Here is a 19,245-nt window from a genome sequence, read left to right on the forward strand (position 1 = left end):
GTGCACCCAATGACGATGAGGTGTCATATGAGAAGTGGCGCCTGTGTCTGCATTCCAATCAATGTCAGCATCAAGTTGGAGAGGGCAATGAGGATCAGAGGGATGAATGGAACGAAGACTTGCATTCCCAGCTGATTCAGTGACCACAGTAGATGAATTGGCATTGTTGGGCGAAGATTTGGGCTGCTGAGAGGTATTCTGAGAGTTGCTGGAGCCTGCCTGAGCCTTATTGCCGCGCTTGTAGCGATTCTTAGCACCCTCCACTGCCTGTTGGCGACTAGCAATGTATCTGTGGCATTTGTCTTGGGTATGACCAAGTAAACCACAGAAATCACACTGAACGCGAGTAGAGGTGGTGGATTGGTTGCAATGATGGCAGTTAGGATGGGTGCAGATGCTATTGGCAGTGGTAGACGAAGAATGCAAGGCAGAATCGACTTCAGCACGACGACGGCGATTGACCTCTTCAGCAAGGAAAGCATCCCTGAGCTGGGTCTTGTCCAAGGTGCCCAGAAGTAGTAGAGATGAAGTGAAGTGGGCATATTGATCAGGAAGCGCCCTAATCATGGCCATGCATGTCAATTCATCGTCCAATTCAGACAATGAGAAGCCAGTAGGACAAAGATTTTGAATCTGATGCATGCCTTTGTCAATTCTGGTCATGAGAGACTGCAGGGACTCATCCTCCTTCTTTCTGATAGAGAAGAAGTCGTCATAGGCATTAAATCTCGTCCCAGGCTTCTTAGAGACGTGCACAATTGCCAGTTTCTCCCAGATCTTGACAGGATCATCAATGATGCCATCAAGATGGATGCACTGCTCTTTGGTGACATTGAGGTATAATGCACCAGCAGCCTTTTCAGCTCTCAACTCCCATTTCTCTATTGCTTCAGCGTCAGTCCCAGGACACTTTTCAGCGCCAGAGACGAGCCTCCACAGTCCCTTGGTCATCAACCAAGCTTGCATTTCACCACTCCACTGGGGGTAGTTAGTGCCAGACAAGGGATGGAACTTGGGATCAGAGTCAGACATGATGGGTGTTGTATAAGACAATAGAGCAATGATAAATGATGTAGGAGAAGGCTATAGGCGATGGAATAGTGGCAAAGACAATGGGCAACAGTAGGAGGCGAGCAGATAAGATGGTGAGGCGGTAGAGAGAGGATATGGAGAGGGTCAGAAAGCGCAAGGATAGGTCCAAATAGGGTCCAAAAAGCGTCCAAAAGCGATCCAGGAGGGTGCTAAGGCTTCCTAGTGCTGCTACAGGGTTACGCCTGTGTTCTTCTTTCAATTCCACACTGATATTAACAGAGAAATCGCCTCGAGACAGTGTTGGTTAATAGGGCTTGTATATGAGTCAACAAAGTGACTTAAGCTCCCCAAACACCACAGACTGAGAGAGGCTCTAGGCAACAGCAAACTGAGGCAATGCAGGCGAGCTTCACAGTCTATAGGCTTGTTCTATCTGATAATGGACAGAGTAGAGAAGATTGGAGCTTTATGCACACACTAGATATGCCAAAAAGCGAAAAATAGGGCAAAAAGTCGAAATTGATGCAGAGACAGATAAGATGGATGGATTGCCACCAAATAAGAGGTATAGGGAGAAATTTATAGAGTAATAGATGGCCCAAATATCACAAGAAGTGAAGCACAGGATGTGGAGATATGGAATAGGGGGCCAAAAGGTGGTCAAATGATGATGAAGGCTCACAGAAAGGTCCAGCTCAAATCCAACCGCTCTGACAGGTCTCCTAGGGTTATTTAGGCCATAGAAGACGATGGTAGAAGTTACAGGAGGATCAGACAAGGATTGGGCGAGATATGGTGCAGATAAGACCAAAAAAGCGTCCGAAATGGGGGTAACTTGCAACAAGGAGTTGTTGTTGGAGATCAAGATGAGATCAGAGTAATCTGAGGTGATGGATGAGATAATAAGAGTCCCAGAAGACAATGGTTACGATGGATAAGCAGTAGGACGCTTGGATGGTGAGATATGAGGTCAGGAAGATGGCTAGAGCACAGGGCTCATAACCTATTAAGAACAAAGCTTGAAGGAAGTGTCTAGCCACTTGTTGAGAGCAATCAGGGACTGGAACTGAGGTCCAATGTGAGTAACTATATTATTAGAGAGTATAACAGGTATACAGTACCTAGAGTCCAATGTGAGTAACTAGAGAATAGGAAGCATTGGACTCTGCAGTACTGTCCGAAATTTTGTAAACAAAGGTAAACAAAGCAGCCATAAAGGCGAAATAATAGAGAACACAATCAATAGTGAATGATAGAAGAATAGATAGAGAAAGGAATGAAAATATATAGGTAGCACAAAGGTGCAGAATCACCAAAACTAACATTCACTTGTTCACCTCATTACCTGAGCAGGTTACAAGTTATGACAGCATATCTCTAAAGCTATCAGTCAATGGTCTTCTGCCATTCGGACTGCGTTAGACAGGTACAACAAGCTTGCAGCCAAGCAAAAAAACCCAGTACCTGTCCTAGAATATTCCCAGGTGGTGTTGTACGCTTGGTTGGGTGAATTTGAACTATTGAAATGTTCATGTCATGACATTCTAAAGAAACCATGGGCTGTGCCATCAAATTGTGAACTGGCAGTGAAATATTTCAAGGTTATTCGTGCGCAAGAGGAAATCAAATGTCTTAATGTTGAAATCAGGAGGCTGCATGAGTGGGTTAATGCTGAGGATGCACATCTGCTTGCTACGGCTGAGGGTACTGCAGGTGATGAGTATATTGCATTGGAAATTAATGCCATGTATCTCACCCGTCAGCATGTTAACAATGTTCACCGCCATCGTCTACAGCAGATTTATAATCTCAAAGGCTTTTCTGGAGATATCAAAGACAATAACTCTGCACGGCACAACAATACCATCAATTCTCAAGAATTAGATAACGGCGACGATGAAGAAGATGATGTTTTATTTGAGGAGGTTTCTAGGATGCAGGAGTGCCTTCAAAGAATGTCAATATAATGAATTTTGATACCAGATGTAGTTTATGATACCGTTTACATGAATAAGAATGTCAATTTTATGTTGATTATATTGATAGTATGAGTGGTACTGGATTGTCAATTGCTAAACGGTTTTTGATGGTTTGCTATTTTTGTGTTTGTCATATCAGGATATCTACACCAGGACATAGTCTACAACTCATTTGATAAGCTGAAATGGCCAGCTTGTGACATGGCACTGAATGGTGCACTTATGGTCAGTCACACTCAATTCCGAGCTATTTTGGGCTGTCTTTTCACTATTCAGCAGAGCAGCCAATTTGATAAAGGTTTCCTGAAGAATTAGTTTGGCCAATAGCTGCTTATCACCAACTCTACAAATCACACTGACGCTTACTCACACGTGCCAAGTTAAGTGCAGTCACTGCCTTACGACACACTCCTAGGTGTTTCTTACTACCACTACTATCACAACAGATAATATCACTACCACTTCTGACACTATGTGTGCCATTCATAGCAGAGAAGCAGAGCACCGATTAGCTTATCTGGACCTTGGGGTTAATATGGTGAGCCTCACACTTTTTGTTTACCGTTCTAGTTCACACAAATTTCTAGAAATTTGATCATAGTGTTTGTCTTTTGGCTTGCTTTGAGATGAAGAAATCGAGGTTTTTAGGACTCGGGGAATCATTTTTTACAGTTGCGGTTTCAGAGAATGAGTGGAGTCATGCAGTACAAGATGCTGTTTCCTTGATACAAGATATATTTGAGAGCACTGTGGCACCTACGCTCTGCAAGGCTTGTTTTAAAGCTTTCTGGGAGTCCATTGTCATTCCCGATCATCTGAAGCTTCCAGGTATGTGTTTTTATATGTTGCTTTTGCCAGGGTACTTAAGGACTGTCACAAAGTCAACAACATTACCCTGCAGTTTCCTAATCCCATCTCCAACTCATCCGTCAACGACACAGGCCCACCTTCACTGAATAGCTCTGACAAATATTGGACGTATGTTGAGTCCCTTGATTCAATAATGACTGAAGACATATTCGATGCAACATTCACCACATTTGACGGTGAGACCAATAGTGGTAACTTGCCGGTCACATCCACTCCCCAACCTAGCAGTACTCCTGCAGCCTCCACCACCACCCCATTGTCGCCTCATTTGTCCTCCGGCTCCAAGCAGCTGCATAACTCTGACACCGACTCTTATTTGTCACTACACACGCTATCCAGTAATGTGCCCAGCTATAAAAACCATCCTCAAATGTTGTTTGTTAATGTGAGGAAATCCTCCAACAAAGCCTTGGCCAAATCACAGCAATCACGTTCCGAGTTCCTTCGTTACATAAACACTCACTTTGCGCCGACCAATCACTTGTTGGAGAGGGCTCAAAAGTCTGGGGGTATATCAACTGACATCAGCAAGGGCAAGGCAGCTACGCCTCCAATGCCCAGATACCAAAATTCCAGTGCCAAGGATGCCCCAGTACTTGCTCCCGCTAGCCAGCATAGAAGAAAGGCCTCAATTACGTCTACTCCACCTGACAATACGTCCACGTTGAATAAGCACGTTACCAAGGACAACAGGAAACCGGACACTGATCAGCCAAAGCACGAGGCCAAATCTTCTTTGCGATCTTCTAGGGTCATCCATGAAAACAAAATTGGTAAATTTACAGAGCAGACTAGTGGCTTATGTACTGCTGTACCATCTCATGGATACGGTGATCCTTATGCAAGCCCCACTATTGTACAAACCATCAACGTTGCTTCAAATCCAAGTAATATTCCCACCACTACTCCACCCGTCTTTCCAGTTCATCATTACTTGTATCCACACCAAATCCGCTCCCCTATGCCTTCCTCCACCAGCCACACCATATCAATCACAAACACTTTTGTGCTCTCTCCCAGTTTCGCTGCAGCCTGGCCCCAACATAACAGCATTCTTGACATGAAGCTCAGGAGCTCTCTGAAAGAGGTATTAAGGGACGTGATCATTCATGACAACATTTGGAGTGAGTTAGCACACTGCGTGCGCCAAGAGCCTGGATACCACCCTGAAAACTGGAAGTTTATCATTCAAGACTGCGGTATTCCCCACGATCGCATTGCTCAGGTTTTAAATGCTTTAAATGCTTTAGAAGCACGTCAGGTATATTGTAAGTCTAGGCCTTTTTCTTTCTTTCTTCAGGGATAGCTGATGAACCAAACAACTTAAGGATTGTTTTAGGAAACTGGATCATGTAAACACATTACTGATATACATGATGTACACTACAAATTGAATAGTTAGCAAATATATCTTCTGTTCGTATGGCTCCCACTACAGCGCCTCGTATACAACGGCATAAACCAAAGCTCACTGATGCACAAAAAAAACATCACCGTGAACGTTTTGTAGAGCTAACAAATGATATAGTCACTGCCCAGGAGGGATACGAGCAAGAAGCCAATGAAATTGCTCAAAAGCATGGACGGTACATATTGTTTACTACTTTTAAAACCATACAAAAACTCACCATAAACTACTAGGTCATTAAAGTGGACAAATTCACAGTTATACACAGGCAGTCAAATCACAAGACAGCATCGTTGTCCCAATGTATGGAATGCATTTATCCGACAACAGCTACATGCTGCAAACAACGGTAAGTATACTTCTCACAATCCAACTAACTCATTACTATTGATATTATTACAAGGTCGTGAGCATGGAGATCATTATCGACTTACTGATTTCATTGCAAAAAACAGAAGCCTATTAAAACAATACAAGAAGCTAACCACTGCAGAACAACAACAACTTTAACTACAGATCCTTGATATACAAAGTGCAAAACTACAAGCCAAGCATACAAATCCGAAGGCAATCCTGCAAGATGTCAATGCAACTTTCACCGCTATGGACCGCGAAGTAAGCAACCATCAAAAAAGTATTTTTATTTTACATTGATAGCATATTTTAGTGGACATCTATCTGCAAGCGCACCGGCACTGAAGGTTTTTATGTTGCTGTTTGGGGTGGTATTGAGCAGTTTTCCGAACCGAAGATGTTTTTCACCCAAAAAGCAGAATTGTTTATCCAACATGCATTGGATCTTGATCTGTGCCGCTAAGCACTGAAACTTGAGGCTTGGACTGTCAGCGGATTAGGTATTGTCCCTTTATAATTGTCGTTGATGTGGGCTAATTGTGATATTACTACTAGACAACATCTCAACAGCAAACCATGCTCGACCACTCAACAACTTGATCAGTCAGTGTCAAAGACTTATCCAAGATGGTCTTGGTGGGTCATTTATCTGTATCACTACATCAGCTAATTGAATATAGATTTGATTGCTGATGAAGATCATATTGCATCATCCGTACAAATGAATTATAACAACTACGAGAGAAAAATTGTAGAGAAATGTGGTGTCAAACTTAAGGGATGGCCTTTCCCAAAGATGTGTAATCCAAGTAAGATAGGTGGTAGGAAGGAAGTCAAAAAATTGGTTTCAGCGCTGCAAAGTCAACAGTGCAGGTGGGTAAAACTGACTACCGAAGAGGTGGAGGCTCGGAAGATACATACTGCAGAAAGGCAGAGAAACGGAGATGTTGTTTACAGAGACAGGAGAGCCACTCGTAAAAACAAGACTGTGGTAACAAGCACAGCAACTGTACAGTCAGATAGTGAATCATCACATGATACTTGAATCATGACAACTATTCACCTTCGCACTTATGCTTTGTCATATACGAATCATACATACCATGCTCCTCGAGTGTCTCAGCAGGAACACCAATATTTTGCGCAATTTCTGAGAGCATTTTGTGATAAGGTTGATTTCTACCTAGAATATGCTGAACTATGCACTGACTAGCCGGGGATAAAAGGCTTACTTACTTTTGAGCTCCTCTCAACGGCGGTGTTCAAATTCAACTTGGTCTTGATGAATTTTTGTGAGGGTCGACCAAGTAACATGTCACAGCCCACTGTCACGCAAGCTCATCATATGGATATAAGAAGAGGTGAGAAAAGAATACTTCTTGCGGCTCATAAATGCTCTGAATAATCAAGGATTGAGGTACTGAGATGTTGATGTGATCGGAGTAAGGATGAGTTCACAGCAAACAGCAAGAAGAGGACTATGCAGACGGTGTTGAGACGACAATGATGGGGATGATAAGGCATGAGAATATTTGCGAGGAGTTTTTGGGTAGGTCCGGGGCGGGGCTAGCAAGAAAGTCGGAGTTAGAATTTAAGGGAGCGGCCAGCAGATGTGCACAGACTAGTCAACACATAGCGTTGTTTGGTAGTTCTATATGGTAGTTCTATAGCACGGAGAGTATACAATTAAACTACGAACTGACAAGGAAAAAAAATGGTCAAAATTTGACAGTTTTTGAGTGAAATGTTGTGCTTGTCGTTGTCGACGATGAGCACACATGTATAGGTAACGATGGAGACACTGAACACGGTCCGAGCGAAGCGTGAGAAGGAATTACTTAAGTCTCAGCTAGGGTTAGGACCACGCATTATATTGTCAACCTACAGTCTACTCTTGAGTGCTGCAGCTAGGATTGAGCCGCCTAATTAGTGAGGAGGTCACGCTACAGCCCATTTACTAATTAGTAAGATTTTTGGTGTCACATAGGTGTACAGCAGCTTGAATTGACTAGACTTATACCAGTTATAGCTAAAAAAAGCTTGAACTTGGGGCGTTAGCATCACGCAAACGTCACACCGTGCTTTGACTGTGTTCTGGTTAATACAGACACTCTGGAGCCAACTCCCGCTCGACTCCAAAGCATCTGTCGATGTTTCACCCAGTGCTCTTCATTTGACATTGTGTTAGTCAAGATGTTCAGGCCATCAGATGGAAATCCGAGGACTAGATGGTCAGGTGCTCGTTTGTATGTTGAAGCCAAAGACTTTGAGCTGGTGATGGCTAAATACTTAGTTTGGGGGGCTCATATGATCAGGGCTTTCAATTTGAAGGAAGGACAATTTTATTTGAATGACTTAGTTGACAATGATATGTTCCTACGTTTTGGAAATTAATGACTACACTGTTTCTAATTGACAAATTATGACATTTGTTTTATAGTATGAGAAAACATGCATTGGCCAGGGCTTGAACCTGGGACTCCAGCTTTCATGGTCTGGTGCTTTACCAACTAAGCTACCAAGGCGTACTTGGAAAGCATACTGATTGGTTGCATGCCCAGAAGGTCCAGAATCACTGTACACGGGTGTGGATCCCATTGTGTTGTGATACTAATAGTAAATACCTTGATCCAAATCTCAAACTTTCAAACAGAGCCTTCCTGATTCCATCTATCTTGACCCACTCATACTCTCTTACACTCAGATTGTGTCTGGCCAGAAACAATCTGAGTCTCTTACTTTTTTATTTCAGCTGATCAGCCCGATCATTTTCTGTTTCGATTCTGATCAGGTTCTGGTCTGCGACAGCTCAGACCATCAGATCGTTCAGGAACGCTACAGACATTTGTAAGATCTGATCCGGTAAAATGGATTTTTCCGACATACAGTTGATATCATTCTGACGAGGTCAAGTGAAATCTAGGTCTTCTCGCACCGCCTATATGCCCCTTTCTTAGAACATTCCGTCCTTGTCGTGGGATCCCCTATTCGGTCCAAAAACAATGGAGCGGATAAAAGTACTCGTGACATAGTATGTTATTAACTCTAGGACCTAACCGATAATAGTATTTGTCTGTCAATACACTCCGACAACTTGAAGGGTTTTGGTTGTGCAACGTATACTAATGTGGCATATGATAACGAGACTCAGAAGTCTTCTTTGTGAGGTGTATGCGTGGTTCTCCTAGTACCCTGATCATTCTTTGAAATTTCCTGGTTTTGTGAAGGAGCCAAGTGATAGAGGTCAGTTTATCACCAACGTTGTTCACTCGTAAAAATAACTATAAGTTGATATGGACCTTTCAAGCCACAGTGTACTGTCTGTACAAGTTCCGAAGCCACAAGTCTAATCACTTTAGTGGGACCGCTAAATGTCATCAGAGGCACGAGTCACAGTTAGCACATCCTCACCTGATAGCGTATTTTCTATCATTGGCTGACGCTATTATTACTGCAAAAGGCAGTACATTCAATGCCTATCTGAGGCTTTCTGTGGAGAATGTTGTGACAATCCATCACACCCTCTCCAAATCGCTGGGAGCTCCGTCTCCAATAGCACCACGCATAAAAATTCCGTCAAACAAGGATCAGATCATGGGGAAGTATGAACCAGCCTGAGGGTACGTGCAGCTGATCTGACCCTGATAGTAACGGTGTGCATATAACACACACTCATGTCTGTTAACTCGAAATCCCTCCAACCACCTAAATCATGTTTGAAAGTTTGAGTACACCTTGTCTTGTTCTGGCTCTCTTGGTTGTTGTGCTGTTGGAGTCTACAAGGCATCTTGCCCGGAGACGAGGAGGCAAGAATTCGTTGTCTTTTCCTCCAGGCCCTTCATCGCTTCCTATCGTGGGTAACGCACTCGAAATCAACTCTACTGCACCGTGGATTACCTATGAGAAATGGGGCAAGACCTACGGTACACTCGTTCTAGTTATGTTGTTGTTCTCCCACACCTGACTGCTTACTTTCTTGTTGACTCGGAAGGCGAAATCATACACTACCGCCTTTTTCAACAACACGTCATCGTTATCAACTCTGAGCAAATAGCAAGAGACCTTCTCGAAAAAAGATCATACAACTATTCAGATAGACCTGCCCTCCTCACAACAGAGCTGTCAGTGTAATTCGTAGTATGTTAATCATCCCTCTAATGAATTCTACAGACTTGGCTGGTCGCTCCATAGTGCAGGGCTGATGCGCTACGGAAATACATGGAGACAACACAGGCGATTTTATCATCAAAGTTTACGGTCGTCTGCGGCTCTTTCCTACCGCCCTTTACAGATGCGCAAAATCCATGAGCTCTTGGTTGACATGCTTGAAGCGCCCGAGGATTTTGTGCGCCACACAGAGACGTGAGTCACCCACAGGAACACATTTAACCAGTTGAATTACCCCTCGCAATTTCTTTTGTCAGAATGGCCGCCTCTATTATAATTTCAATTACATATGGGTATGAGGCAGAGCGTCGCGATGATCCCCTAGTTTCCCTTGTCGAGAACGTCAATGACATAACGATGAAGGCGTTCACTCCCGAAGCCTCCGCGATCCTGACGTCCTGGCCCTTTCGTAAGCCTACTCAAAACTCGATCACAAATATTCCATAACGCCAATTTTTCGTAGTTTTGTACCTCCCTTCTTGGTTTCCTGGTTTAAATATCAAACGCGTTGCGAGAGGATTTCCAGAAATGTTGAACGAGATGATCGAAAAGCCATTTCAGTACACAAAAAGTCAAATGGTCCGCGCACTTCATTAATCTCGAATTGATTATTTGCCCCTGACATATCGAAAGGCCTCCAATCCAGCTATATCTTGCATGGTTTCTGATCTTCTTAATGAAATCAAGGACGCCCCTAATTATGACGAGCTTGAGCAAATAATGAAGGGCACTGCAGCTACTTCATTTTCTGGTAAGTGTCCTATAATGGCGTGTCATCCATCGTATTCACTTATCCTTATTTTTTTTTTCTTTCCAGCGGCAGCAGAAACGGTTAGTAAATTTCAACCTCGAGTCAATCATGACCTTATAACGTGTGTAACTAGACGGCTACGACTCTCATCGACTTCATCCTTGCGATGGTACTTTACCCAAAAGTCCAAGAACGAGCCCAAGCAGAGATCGACTCTGTCGTGGACAAGCATAGGTTACCTAATTTTGAAGATCGTAGTTCTCTGCCTTACGTTGAGGCTGTACTCCGCGAGACGCATAGATGGCGTCCTGTTGTACCCTTAGGTTGACTATTCATCGAGCCCTGGATATCCCTGCTAATGGTACATTCGCATCAGGCCTTGCACACGCTGCTGTAAATGACGACATTTATGAAGGATTTCATATTCCAGGAGGTATACCTCTATCCTACTCATTATTGAAAGGTTTCTCACGTCTTTTGTTAGGAGCGGTGGTAATCGCGAACGCTTGGTGTGTCATATCTCCCGTATATTGTATCTTCAATACGTATCTGAACGCTTTCAAGGACAATGTCACGAAATGAAGTCAAGTATTCTAACCCATCAGACTTCATCCCGGAGAGATTCCTTTCGGCAGATAACAAACTCAACGACGACACAGTTCCTTATGCATTCGGATTTGGCAGGCGCGTGTGTGTCGGAAAGCATGTAGCTGATGCAAGCGTTTGGGCCAGTATCGTGTCTCTTCTCGCAGTCTTCAAGTTCACCAAAGCCAAAGATAACCAAGGACGAGAGATCAACGTTGAACCGCAATGGACATACGGGTTGACAGTGTGAGTTTGACGTTTATCATTCTGCTAGTGCACCCCACGCTCAGCACTCACTGTGACATTTTGAAAGTCGTCCGGCCCCGTTTGCATGCCACATTGAGCCACGGTCAACGGGTTTGGACTCGAAAATGCTGCACCAAATGATAAGCCAATTTACGTAATTGAGGATCCAATGTGTACTGTCTCCCCAGTGGAATGCGTGTATTTGTATTGGTTGTATTCTTGATTCAAGCTGTGTTTCTCCCAATGTCGTATTTTGATTGTACTGACATAACGGCACTGATACTAGGTGTATCTATGCATTTTCAGATATATGAAAGAAAACATCATGTGGCTGAATAGTTTATTCAAATTTACAGTGGTATGGTGTTACAAGAAATCACCCTCTGCCAGTGGGCAGTCCTGGGCCCACTCTTTCCTGGATAGTAGTTTACTAGTAGGATCGTTCCCAGCCTGTTCTGGATCTTTGTTGGCAATCCGAGGGTAAATTAAGGCAATATATGACGAGGGCAAGGCCCAGGACAGGCTGGGCTCACTCGTCGCTCTTTTTGGTGGTGAGATTTTTCCCCTGCCATTATGACCTGCTGTCTTCGTTGTTTTCAGCCCCCAAAAAAAACTCCAAAAAAACGGTCTTTATGTCCTTGTCCCTACGTCCTCCAATACTCGCAATCACCATCTTGGATACAGAGCACGAAAACAGACCACTCATGAGGACCTCCACAGTGACCACGCCACACAAGTGCTCAACGATTCCCCTCACTGCAACTCCACTCCCCATAGGCTTAGCATTCAGCACCACCCTCGGTCGTGAAGAGACCGAATCAGTCATTCCCTTATCGCTGATGTTATCATTTTCAGAGAAGTTGGAAAATATGGCTAGATTCACTTAAATGGGATGCACTACATCCTATTGATATTATTCTGACGAGGCCAAGTGAAATCCAAGGTCTTCCCTCGCTGCCTATAGGCGCCCCTTTAAAAATTTTCATCCTTCTCGTGGGATCTCCTTGAGCGGATAAGGATACTCGCAAACATGACGTAGTATGTACTCTAATATATAAATTCTGGGACCTGACCGATGACAGTATTTGTCTATGAAGACACTCCGATAAAGGGATTTTGGTTGAGGACAGCATACGATAACGAGACTTCCTCCGAAGCCTTCTTCGTGAGATGTATGCGTGGTTCTCCTACCCTTATCATTCTTCGAAATTTCTTGTTTGAAAGAAGCCAAGTGACAAAGGTCAGTTTATCGCCAGCATTGTTTACTCGTTGAAGTAACTGTAAACTGATATGAACCTTTCAAGCGGGAATCAAGCCACAGTATACTACAAATTCCAAAGTCACAAATCTAATCACTTTAGTGTAATCGCTAAATGTCATCAGAGGACCTCCAGCGACAGTCGGCACATCCTTACCTAATAGCTTTTTTCCTGTCATTGGCTGAAGCTATAATTAGTGAAGGGGGGGTTGCATTAAAAGCCTATCTGAGGCTTTCTGTGGAGAATGTGACGATCCATATCCCCCTATAACACCCTCACCAAATTGCTGGGAGCTCCATCTCCGATAGCACGCGTGCAAGAATTCCGTCAATCCAGGATCAGGTCAAGGGGCAGTGTGCACCAGGGTACGTGCCAGCTGACCTGACCCTAACACTAATGGTGTCCATATAACACACACTCATATCGGTTACCTCGAAATCCCTCCAACCCCTTAAATCATGTTTGAAGGTTCGAGTACTCTCTCACTTGTTCTGGCTTTCTTGTTTGTTGTGCTGTTGGAGTCTACAAGGCGTCTTGCATGGAGACGAGGAGGCAAGAACTCGTTGTCGTTTCCTCCAGGCCCTTCATCGCTTCCTATCCTAGGTAACGTACTCGAAATGAACTCTACTGCACCGTGGATTACCTATGAGAAATGGGGCAAGACCTACGGTATATTCGTTCTAGTTATTTGTTGTTCTCCCACACCTGACTGCATACTACTTTCGTGTCGACTCGGAAGGTGATATTATACACTGCCGCCTTTTCAGACAACACGTCGTCGTTATCAACTCGGAGAAAATAGCAAGAGACCTTCTCGAAAAACGATCATACAACTATTCAGATAGGCCTGCAATCGTTACGAACGAGCTGTCAGTGCATTTCGTAGCGTGTTGGCCATCTCTCTGAATTTCACAGATTTGGCTGGTCGTCCCTCAACGCAGCGCTGATGAGCTACGGAAATACATGGAGACAACACAGACGATTCTATCATCAAAGTTTACGGTCGTCTGCGGCTCTTTCCTACCGCCCTTTACAGATGCGCAAAATCCATGAGCTCTTGGTTGACATGCTTGAAGCGCCTGAGGATTTTGTGCGCAACATAGAGACGTGAGTCACCCGCAGAAATACATATAACCAATTGACCTAGCCCCCTCAAATTTGTTCGCAAGATTGGCCGCCTCTATTATAATGTCAATCACATACGGGTATGAGACAGAACATCACGGTGATCCTTTGGTTTCCCTTGTCGAGACAGTCAATGACAAAACGATGAAGGCTCTCACTCCCGAGGCCTCCGCGATCCTGACGTCCTGGCCCTTTCGTAAGCCTACTCGGAACCTATCGCAAATATACTATAACGCCAGTTTTTGGTAGTTTTATACCTCCCTTCTTGGTTTCCTGGCTTGAATGTCAAACGACTTGCTAGAGGATGTCCAGAGATGTTGAACGAGATGGTCGAAAAGCCATTTCAATACACAAAAAGTCAAATGGTCCGCGCACTTCATTAATCTCGAATTGATTATTTGCCCCTGACATATCGAAAGGCCTCCAATCCAGCTATATCTTGCATGGTTTCTGATCTTCTTAATGAAATCAAGGACGCCCCTAATTATGACGAGCTTGAGCAAATAATGAAGGGCACTGCAGCTACTTCATTTTCTGGTAAGTGTCCTATAATGGCGTGTCATCCATCGTATTCACTTATCCTTATTTTTTTTTTTCTTTCCAGCGGCAGCAGAAACGGTTAGTAAATTTCAACCTCGAGTCAATCATGACCTTATAACGTGTGTAACTAGACGGCTACGACTCTCATCGACTTCATCCTTGCGATGGTACTTTACCCAAAAGTCCAAGAACGAGCCCAAGCAGAGATCGACTCTGTTGTGGACAAGCATAGGTTACCTAATTTTGAAGATCGTAACTCTCTGCCTTACGTTGAGGCTGTACTCCGCGAGACGCATAGATGGCGTCCTGTTGTACCCTTAGGTTGACTCTTTATCGTGCTTTGGAAACTCTTGCTAATGGTGCATTCGCATCAGGCCTTGCACACGCTGCTGTAAATGACGACATTTATGAAGGATTTCATATTCCAGGAGGTATACCTCCATCCTTCTCATTACTGAAAAGTTCCTCATGTCTTTTTGTAGGAGCGGTGGTAATTGCGAACGCTTGGTATGTTGTATACTGTCTTTATAATGTCTATCTGAACGCTTTCTAGGACAATGTCACGAAATGAAGCCAAATATTCTAACCCATCAGACTTCATCCCGGAGAGATTCCTTTCGGCAGACGACAAACTCAACGACGACACAGTTCCTTATGCATTCGGATTTGGCAGGCGCGTGTGTGTCGGAAAGCATGTAGCTGATGCAAGCGTTTGGGCCAGTATCGTGTCTCTTCTCGCAGTCTTCAAGTTCACCAAAGCCAAAGATAACCAAGGACGAGAGATCAACGTTGAACCGCACTGGACATACGGATTGACGGTGTGAGTTTGACGTTTATCATTCTGCTAGTGCACCCCACACTCACCACCCACTGTCACGTTTTGAAAGTCGTCCGGCCTCGTTTGCATGCCACATTGAGCCACGGTCAACGGGTTTGGACTCGAAAATGCTGCACCAAATGATAAGCCAATTCACGTAATTGAGGATCCAATGTGTACTGTGTCCCCAATGGAATGCGTGTATTTGTATTGGTTGTTTTCTTGATTCAAGTTGTGCTTCTCCCAATGTCGTATTTTGAAGGATGAAGAAAAACTCAGGTAAACGTTGAATGTTTGTAGTAGCACAGCGCGCAAATCTGAATTGTACTGCTAGTAATCGTAAGACTGACATAAAGTAATCACAAGATTTGCTTAGCTACACTTTCCGACCTTCGTCTACATTGCTTGTAACGGCTTTCTCCTTTGGGAATTATACGACGTGGGTCACTGAGATCGGGCTCTGTAACACTGGGGAAGGGGTTGCTGTGATTGTCAACGCGCGAGTACTCAAAACATGTGGAGGAAGAGCGCGATGGTAATCATCATGTCGAATTTTGCGATCCGCATTCCATGACAAGGGTGCAGACCTGAATATATGACGACGTTTTAGCTTAGTCATGAACACCATCAGTCGCAGCGATGTAGAAGTACAAAAACATTGTCAAGTCACCTACACCCCAATCCAAAACCTATCATTGACATGCTCCAACTTCGAAGAATCACCCCACCGCGCAGGGTCCTATTCCAGAGGATCAGGATAATTGTCTGGGTTGAGATTCTCGACAGCCATGGGGTACATCATAAATTCTCCATATTTGACCTTGAGACCATTTTTCTCCATGCCTTGACCCAAATCCGACGGAGAGTAGGCTCGTTTGGCTGTCGAAGGCGTACGTTGATGTGATGACAATATTGAATCGGGACTGCAGGTCTATCATATGAAGATCGGATAGATCTATGATTCTGATGGGAGTGGTAGTCTTCCCAGTCAGACCAAATTACTGACAGCATCGCCCTCCGGGCACCCCTGGCACCGACAACGATATTGAAGTGGGCATGTGAGCTCGAATCAAAGTGACATGAATTGCATTGACAAGATTCAGTCGTCTGCTAAGGCACTAACGTCACATGATCACCTGTGACTTTCTTGTATATATCTAATGGCACATATGCTAACATGTAAAGAATGTCAGAATATCAATGTCAAGAAAGAATCGGAGGTGAATGCTGACTCTATTCTTGCCGCAGTACTGTTTATAAGATTCAGTTAGCATATCTTGAAAATGAGATCAAACGCGCGGTACAAACAAACATCATGTTCCCCGTAGCTGAACTCCCGGGGTAAAGTTTCTCCAATCTTTCAGTCGGAATCAGTGATCTGTAAACGACGGTTCCCGTCCATTTAGAATCAATATATTCTGACAAACGTTGAACATCGATTTCTGATGGACTGGTCTTTGCCAATCCTTCAAAGAGTGCTTTACGCGTAGCGGACCTAATCCCATCGGCGCCAATGAGTACATCTGCTAACGCCGTGCTCTTGTCCGAGAAGTGCAAGGTCAAGCCGCCAGAGTCGTCTTGTGTATAGGTTTTCAAGCGTTTCATAGTATGGATCGTACAACTTGGTGATAGATGTCGTACGAGGAGATTTACCAAGTCACGACGGTGAAGGTTGGTTGGGCTATCTAAACGTCCCCAGAGTTTTAATTCCAGCTAAAAACATGAGATGCTGTACTCACAAGTGAAGATTTGATCAAACCATTTGATACCTCCTTCAGGAATATCTGATTTTCGGAAAGAAGGGCCTGAGGTACGAGCAAAGCGAGCAAGCTGAAGTCAGCACTCATGACGTTGTCATTCAGGATGCCTTTATTCTCGGCCGACTCCTATCCCATGAGCTCACAACTCTGTCTAACCTACCCGATGTCCTTCGTATATACCAAGATATACGACTGCCGGTTGCCACACAAATCTCTCAAAGAGCTGCTAGCACCGGGTACATGTACGACTTCGTGGCGCCTGGGTATTACGATGGCAAGGACCGGTCAGAAGAAGAGGAGGGACTTGCGCGGCTGAAAGATGCTATCAATGAGAACTGGGATTGGCTTGCACAGGAAGGATCCTTGAGCGAATGGACAGAGGCAGAACGCCGCCTAAAGGAATTGGCGTCACAACCTTAGAACACGCAGTGCTATTCCTGGGTGACCAGGTTTAGAAGTATTGATTGTCCTGATCTCTAGCAGGAGCCCGTACGTATTTTCGCCTCGCTCAAACCGTATTACACCCTCGTCCGGCGACACACAAATTCTCGAGACTATGTTTCCCGTAGAGCCTTGCTATTAATATTGCTGCTGGCAGTAATATACCTTAGAGACTCACTCACAGGGATAACCGGAAATCTAAGGGAGGGAAACACGAGGCACCGGCTACTGTCACTCGCAAAGATTCCTGTCAGCTCAGGCATGATGGTGGGACTGATCTCTGTTTTTCAACACCAGAGAATCAGATGATATCTCAAATCCCGTATTTGCTAGTAGGATTACAGAATTGCGTATCGCTGGATGCGTGATGACATATCCCCCAACACCCCGAGTATATACAGCAGATGGTGTCATATGATTGATTAATATGATTGCAGTATACTAGTAGATGTCTGTATCTTGCTAGCGATCGACTCGCATATTTTGAAAATTTGATATATAACTTGTGTACGAGTAAATGACCGGTAAAAGTAGTAGACGATAGTTCATTCAACTTCCATCCTTTTGGACCCAAACATAATATCGTCCAAAGAGATGGAAGAGTGATCGCACATTTCTCTAAATATGCTATTAGGTATGGAATATAGTGTGCTTGGCGTGTCGAATTCCTGGTATAATAGCTCAGTAGAGAAAATGAGGAATAAGCGGAAACTGATACTCACAGCGATGCGGCCGCCATCAAGCACACATATTCTGTCGTATGATATGATAGTACGTAGACGATCTGACAAAAAAAAACATGAGGATAGATTAATAACAGGCAAACGATAATACACACGAGCAATGCATAATATCGTCCTATCCTTGAATTCCGTCATAATAGTTTCTTGAATTTTGCGATCGGTTTCATAGTCAACAGACGCTGGTGAAGGTGGTGAAGGTTCAACGTCATGAGGGTATCAGGTATTCGAGATAAGCATACCCGTTGCTTCGTCTAAAATGAGCACTTTCGTGTCATTCACCAAAGCCCGCGCTAACGAGACTAAGGATCGCTGCGAGACAAAGCCATGAGTCAATTGCTGGCCATTCAAACAATGAAATACAGCTCACTTGTCCAACCGAAAGATTGTTACCTTCCTCGTCGATGGGGCTGTCTAGGTTGAACCGAGCAACTGGTGCTTTTTCGTCCAATGTGTCTTCAGGCAGTGATTCCTTCGACGGTTCAACGAGATATGATCGCTTCAATGCATCCCAGAGCTTGGCATCGTCGTACAACTCGAAAGGATCTAGATTCGACCTCAGTGTACCGGAAACTATACAGATATTAAGTCACGAGAACACGCGTATACCAGAAAAATCTCACATAAGAACTACAAGGGACACGGCGCATCAGTCAATATACAAGGAGAATCAAATATGCAACAAACTCACAGCTTCCTGAGGAATGATAGAAAGCCCACTCCGTAATTTCATCAGACCCACAGAAGATATATCAACACCGTCGATCGATATACAACCAGATTCTAGTTCCACGATGCGAAAAAGGGCCGTCATGATTGACGATTTGCCAGCACCCGTGCTGGTAAAGTATTAGCTAAAGGGTATGATGGATAGAGATATAAACATTTTACCGGCCAACAATCCCTATCTTCTCTCCAGGTTTTATCGACATTGAAAGGCCCTTCAGAACCGGAGGAAGTTCAGGACGATACTTCAAAACAACATCCTTCATCTCTACTTGTCCTTCCGAAAGCCATGGAGTAGATAAAGTGCATGCGTCAAGCTGATGGGGAGGCTCTTGCTCTGCTTGGTTAGCATAGTGTACGATACGCTCTACTGCATTCATATCGTTCTCTACTCTGCAGTTTGGCGAACATGATACTGAATGTCTAGAAATTTTCAGAAAGAGCA

At 44.1% G+C, this 19,245-nt stretch overlaps 8 protein-coding genes across 8 annotated transcripts in view; 5 read left to right on the forward strand and 3 right to left on the reverse strand.

Moving 5' to 3' along the window:
* Positions 1-527: 527 nt before the first annotated feature.
* On the reverse strand, positions 528-978 carry SERLADRAFT_404274 (uncharacterized protein; the record flags this gene model as incomplete). The annotated part of the gene is made up of 1 exon (XM_007324747.1): positions 528-978. A coding segment is annotated over one exon (198 nt), but the record flags the coding sequence as incomplete, so codon positions are not given.
* Positions 979-2,425: 1,447 nt separating this feature from the next.
* Positions 2,426-6,106, forward strand: SERLADRAFT_444109 (uncharacterized protein; the record flags this gene model as incomplete). Its single annotated transcript, XM_007324748.1, has 9 exons — positions 2,426-2,524; positions 2,583-2,957; positions 3,427-3,549; positions 3,599-3,839; positions 3,893-5,142; positions 5,280-5,467; positions 5,533-5,638; positions 5,806-5,904; positions 5,957-6,106. The coding sequence occupies 9 exons, from the start codon at positions 2,426-2,428 to the stop codon at positions 6,104-6,106; spliced, it is 2,631 nt and encodes an 876-aa protein (XP_007324810.1).
* Positions 6,107-9,286: 3,180 nt separating this feature from the next.
* On the forward strand, positions 9,287-11,634 carry SERLADRAFT_481102 (uncharacterized protein; the record flags this gene model as incomplete). The annotated part of the gene is made up of 12 exons (XM_007324749.1): positions 9,287-9,566; positions 9,635-9,764; positions 9,814-10,005; positions 10,068-10,219; positions 10,274-10,389; positions 10,444-10,561; positions 10,628-10,641; positions 10,695-10,884; positions 10,938-10,994; positions 11,046-11,070; positions 11,126-11,392; positions 11,460-11,634. 12 exons carry the CDS (start codon positions 9,356-9,358, stop codon positions 11,548-11,550), a joined length of 1,563 nt encoding a protein of 520 aa, XP_007324811.1.
* Positions 11,635-13,401: 1,767 nt separating this feature from the next.
* On the forward strand, positions 13,402-13,917 carry SERLADRAFT_404280 (uncharacterized protein; the record flags this gene model as incomplete). The annotated part of the gene is made up of 3 exons (XM_007324750.1): positions 13,402-13,520; positions 13,593-13,758; positions 13,821-13,917. Coding segments are annotated over 2 exons (254 nt in total), but the record flags the coding sequence as incomplete, so codon positions are not given.
* A 7-nt stretch (positions 13,918-13,924) lies between these two features.
* Positions 13,925-15,880, forward strand: SERLADRAFT_404281 (uncharacterized protein; the record flags this gene model as incomplete). The annotated part of the gene is made up of 10 exons (XM_007324751.1): positions 13,925-13,972; positions 14,026-14,141; positions 14,196-14,313; positions 14,381-14,394; positions 14,448-14,637; positions 14,691-14,747; positions 14,799-14,823; positions 14,870-15,136; positions 15,204-15,462; positions 15,526-15,880. 7 exons carry the CDS (start codon positions 14,220-14,222, stop codon positions 15,292-15,294), a joined length of 738 nt encoding a protein of 245 aa, XP_007324813.1.
* A 420-nt stretch (positions 15,881-16,300) lies between these two features.
* Positions 16,301-16,738, reverse strand: SERLADRAFT_481108 (uncharacterized protein; the record flags this gene model as incomplete). Its single annotated transcript, XM_007324752.1, has 2 exons — positions 16,301-16,383; positions 16,442-16,738. The coding sequence occupies 2 exons, from the start codon at positions 16,736-16,738 to the stop codon at positions 16,306-16,308; spliced, it is 375 nt and encodes a 124-aa protein (XP_007324814.1).
* A 27-nt stretch (positions 16,739-16,765) lies between these two features.
* SERLADRAFT_481109 (uncharacterized protein) lies at positions 16,766-17,591 on the forward strand (the record flags this gene model as incomplete). The annotated part of the gene is made up of 2 exons (XM_007324753.1): positions 16,766-16,804; positions 16,996-17,591. 2 exons carry the CDS (start codon positions 16,766-16,768, stop codon positions 17,311-17,313), a joined length of 357 nt encoding a protein of 118 aa, XP_007324815.1.
* Positions 17,592-17,879: 288 nt separating this feature from the next.
* SERLADRAFT_353365 (uncharacterized protein) overlaps positions 17,880-19,245 on the reverse strand; it is a gene marked incomplete at both ends in the record, with an annotated part of 5,352 nt that continues 3,986 nt past the window's right edge. Inside the window, 7 exons of the mRNA XM_007324754.1 lie at positions 17,880-18,002; positions 18,057-18,118; positions 18,173-18,256; positions 18,317-18,386; positions 18,445-18,647; positions 18,762-18,913; positions 18,966-19,223. Coding sequence (XP_007324816.1) covers positions 17,880-18,002; positions 18,057-18,118; positions 18,173-18,256; positions 18,317-18,386; positions 18,445-18,647; positions 18,762-18,913; positions 18,966-19,223 — 952 coding nt within the window. The remainder of the gene's footprint in view (positions 18,003-18,056; positions 18,119-18,172; positions 18,257-18,316; positions 18,387-18,444; positions 18,648-18,761; positions 18,914-18,965; positions 19,224-19,245) is intronic.

Source organism: Serpula lacrymans (assembly GCF_000218685.1).
Source record: "Serpula lacrymans var. lacrymans S7.9 unplaced genomic scaffold SERLAscaffold_22, whole genome shotgun sequence".
NCBI lineage: Eukaryota > Fungi > Basidiomycota > Agaricomycetes > Boletales > Serpulaceae > Serpula > Serpula lacrymans.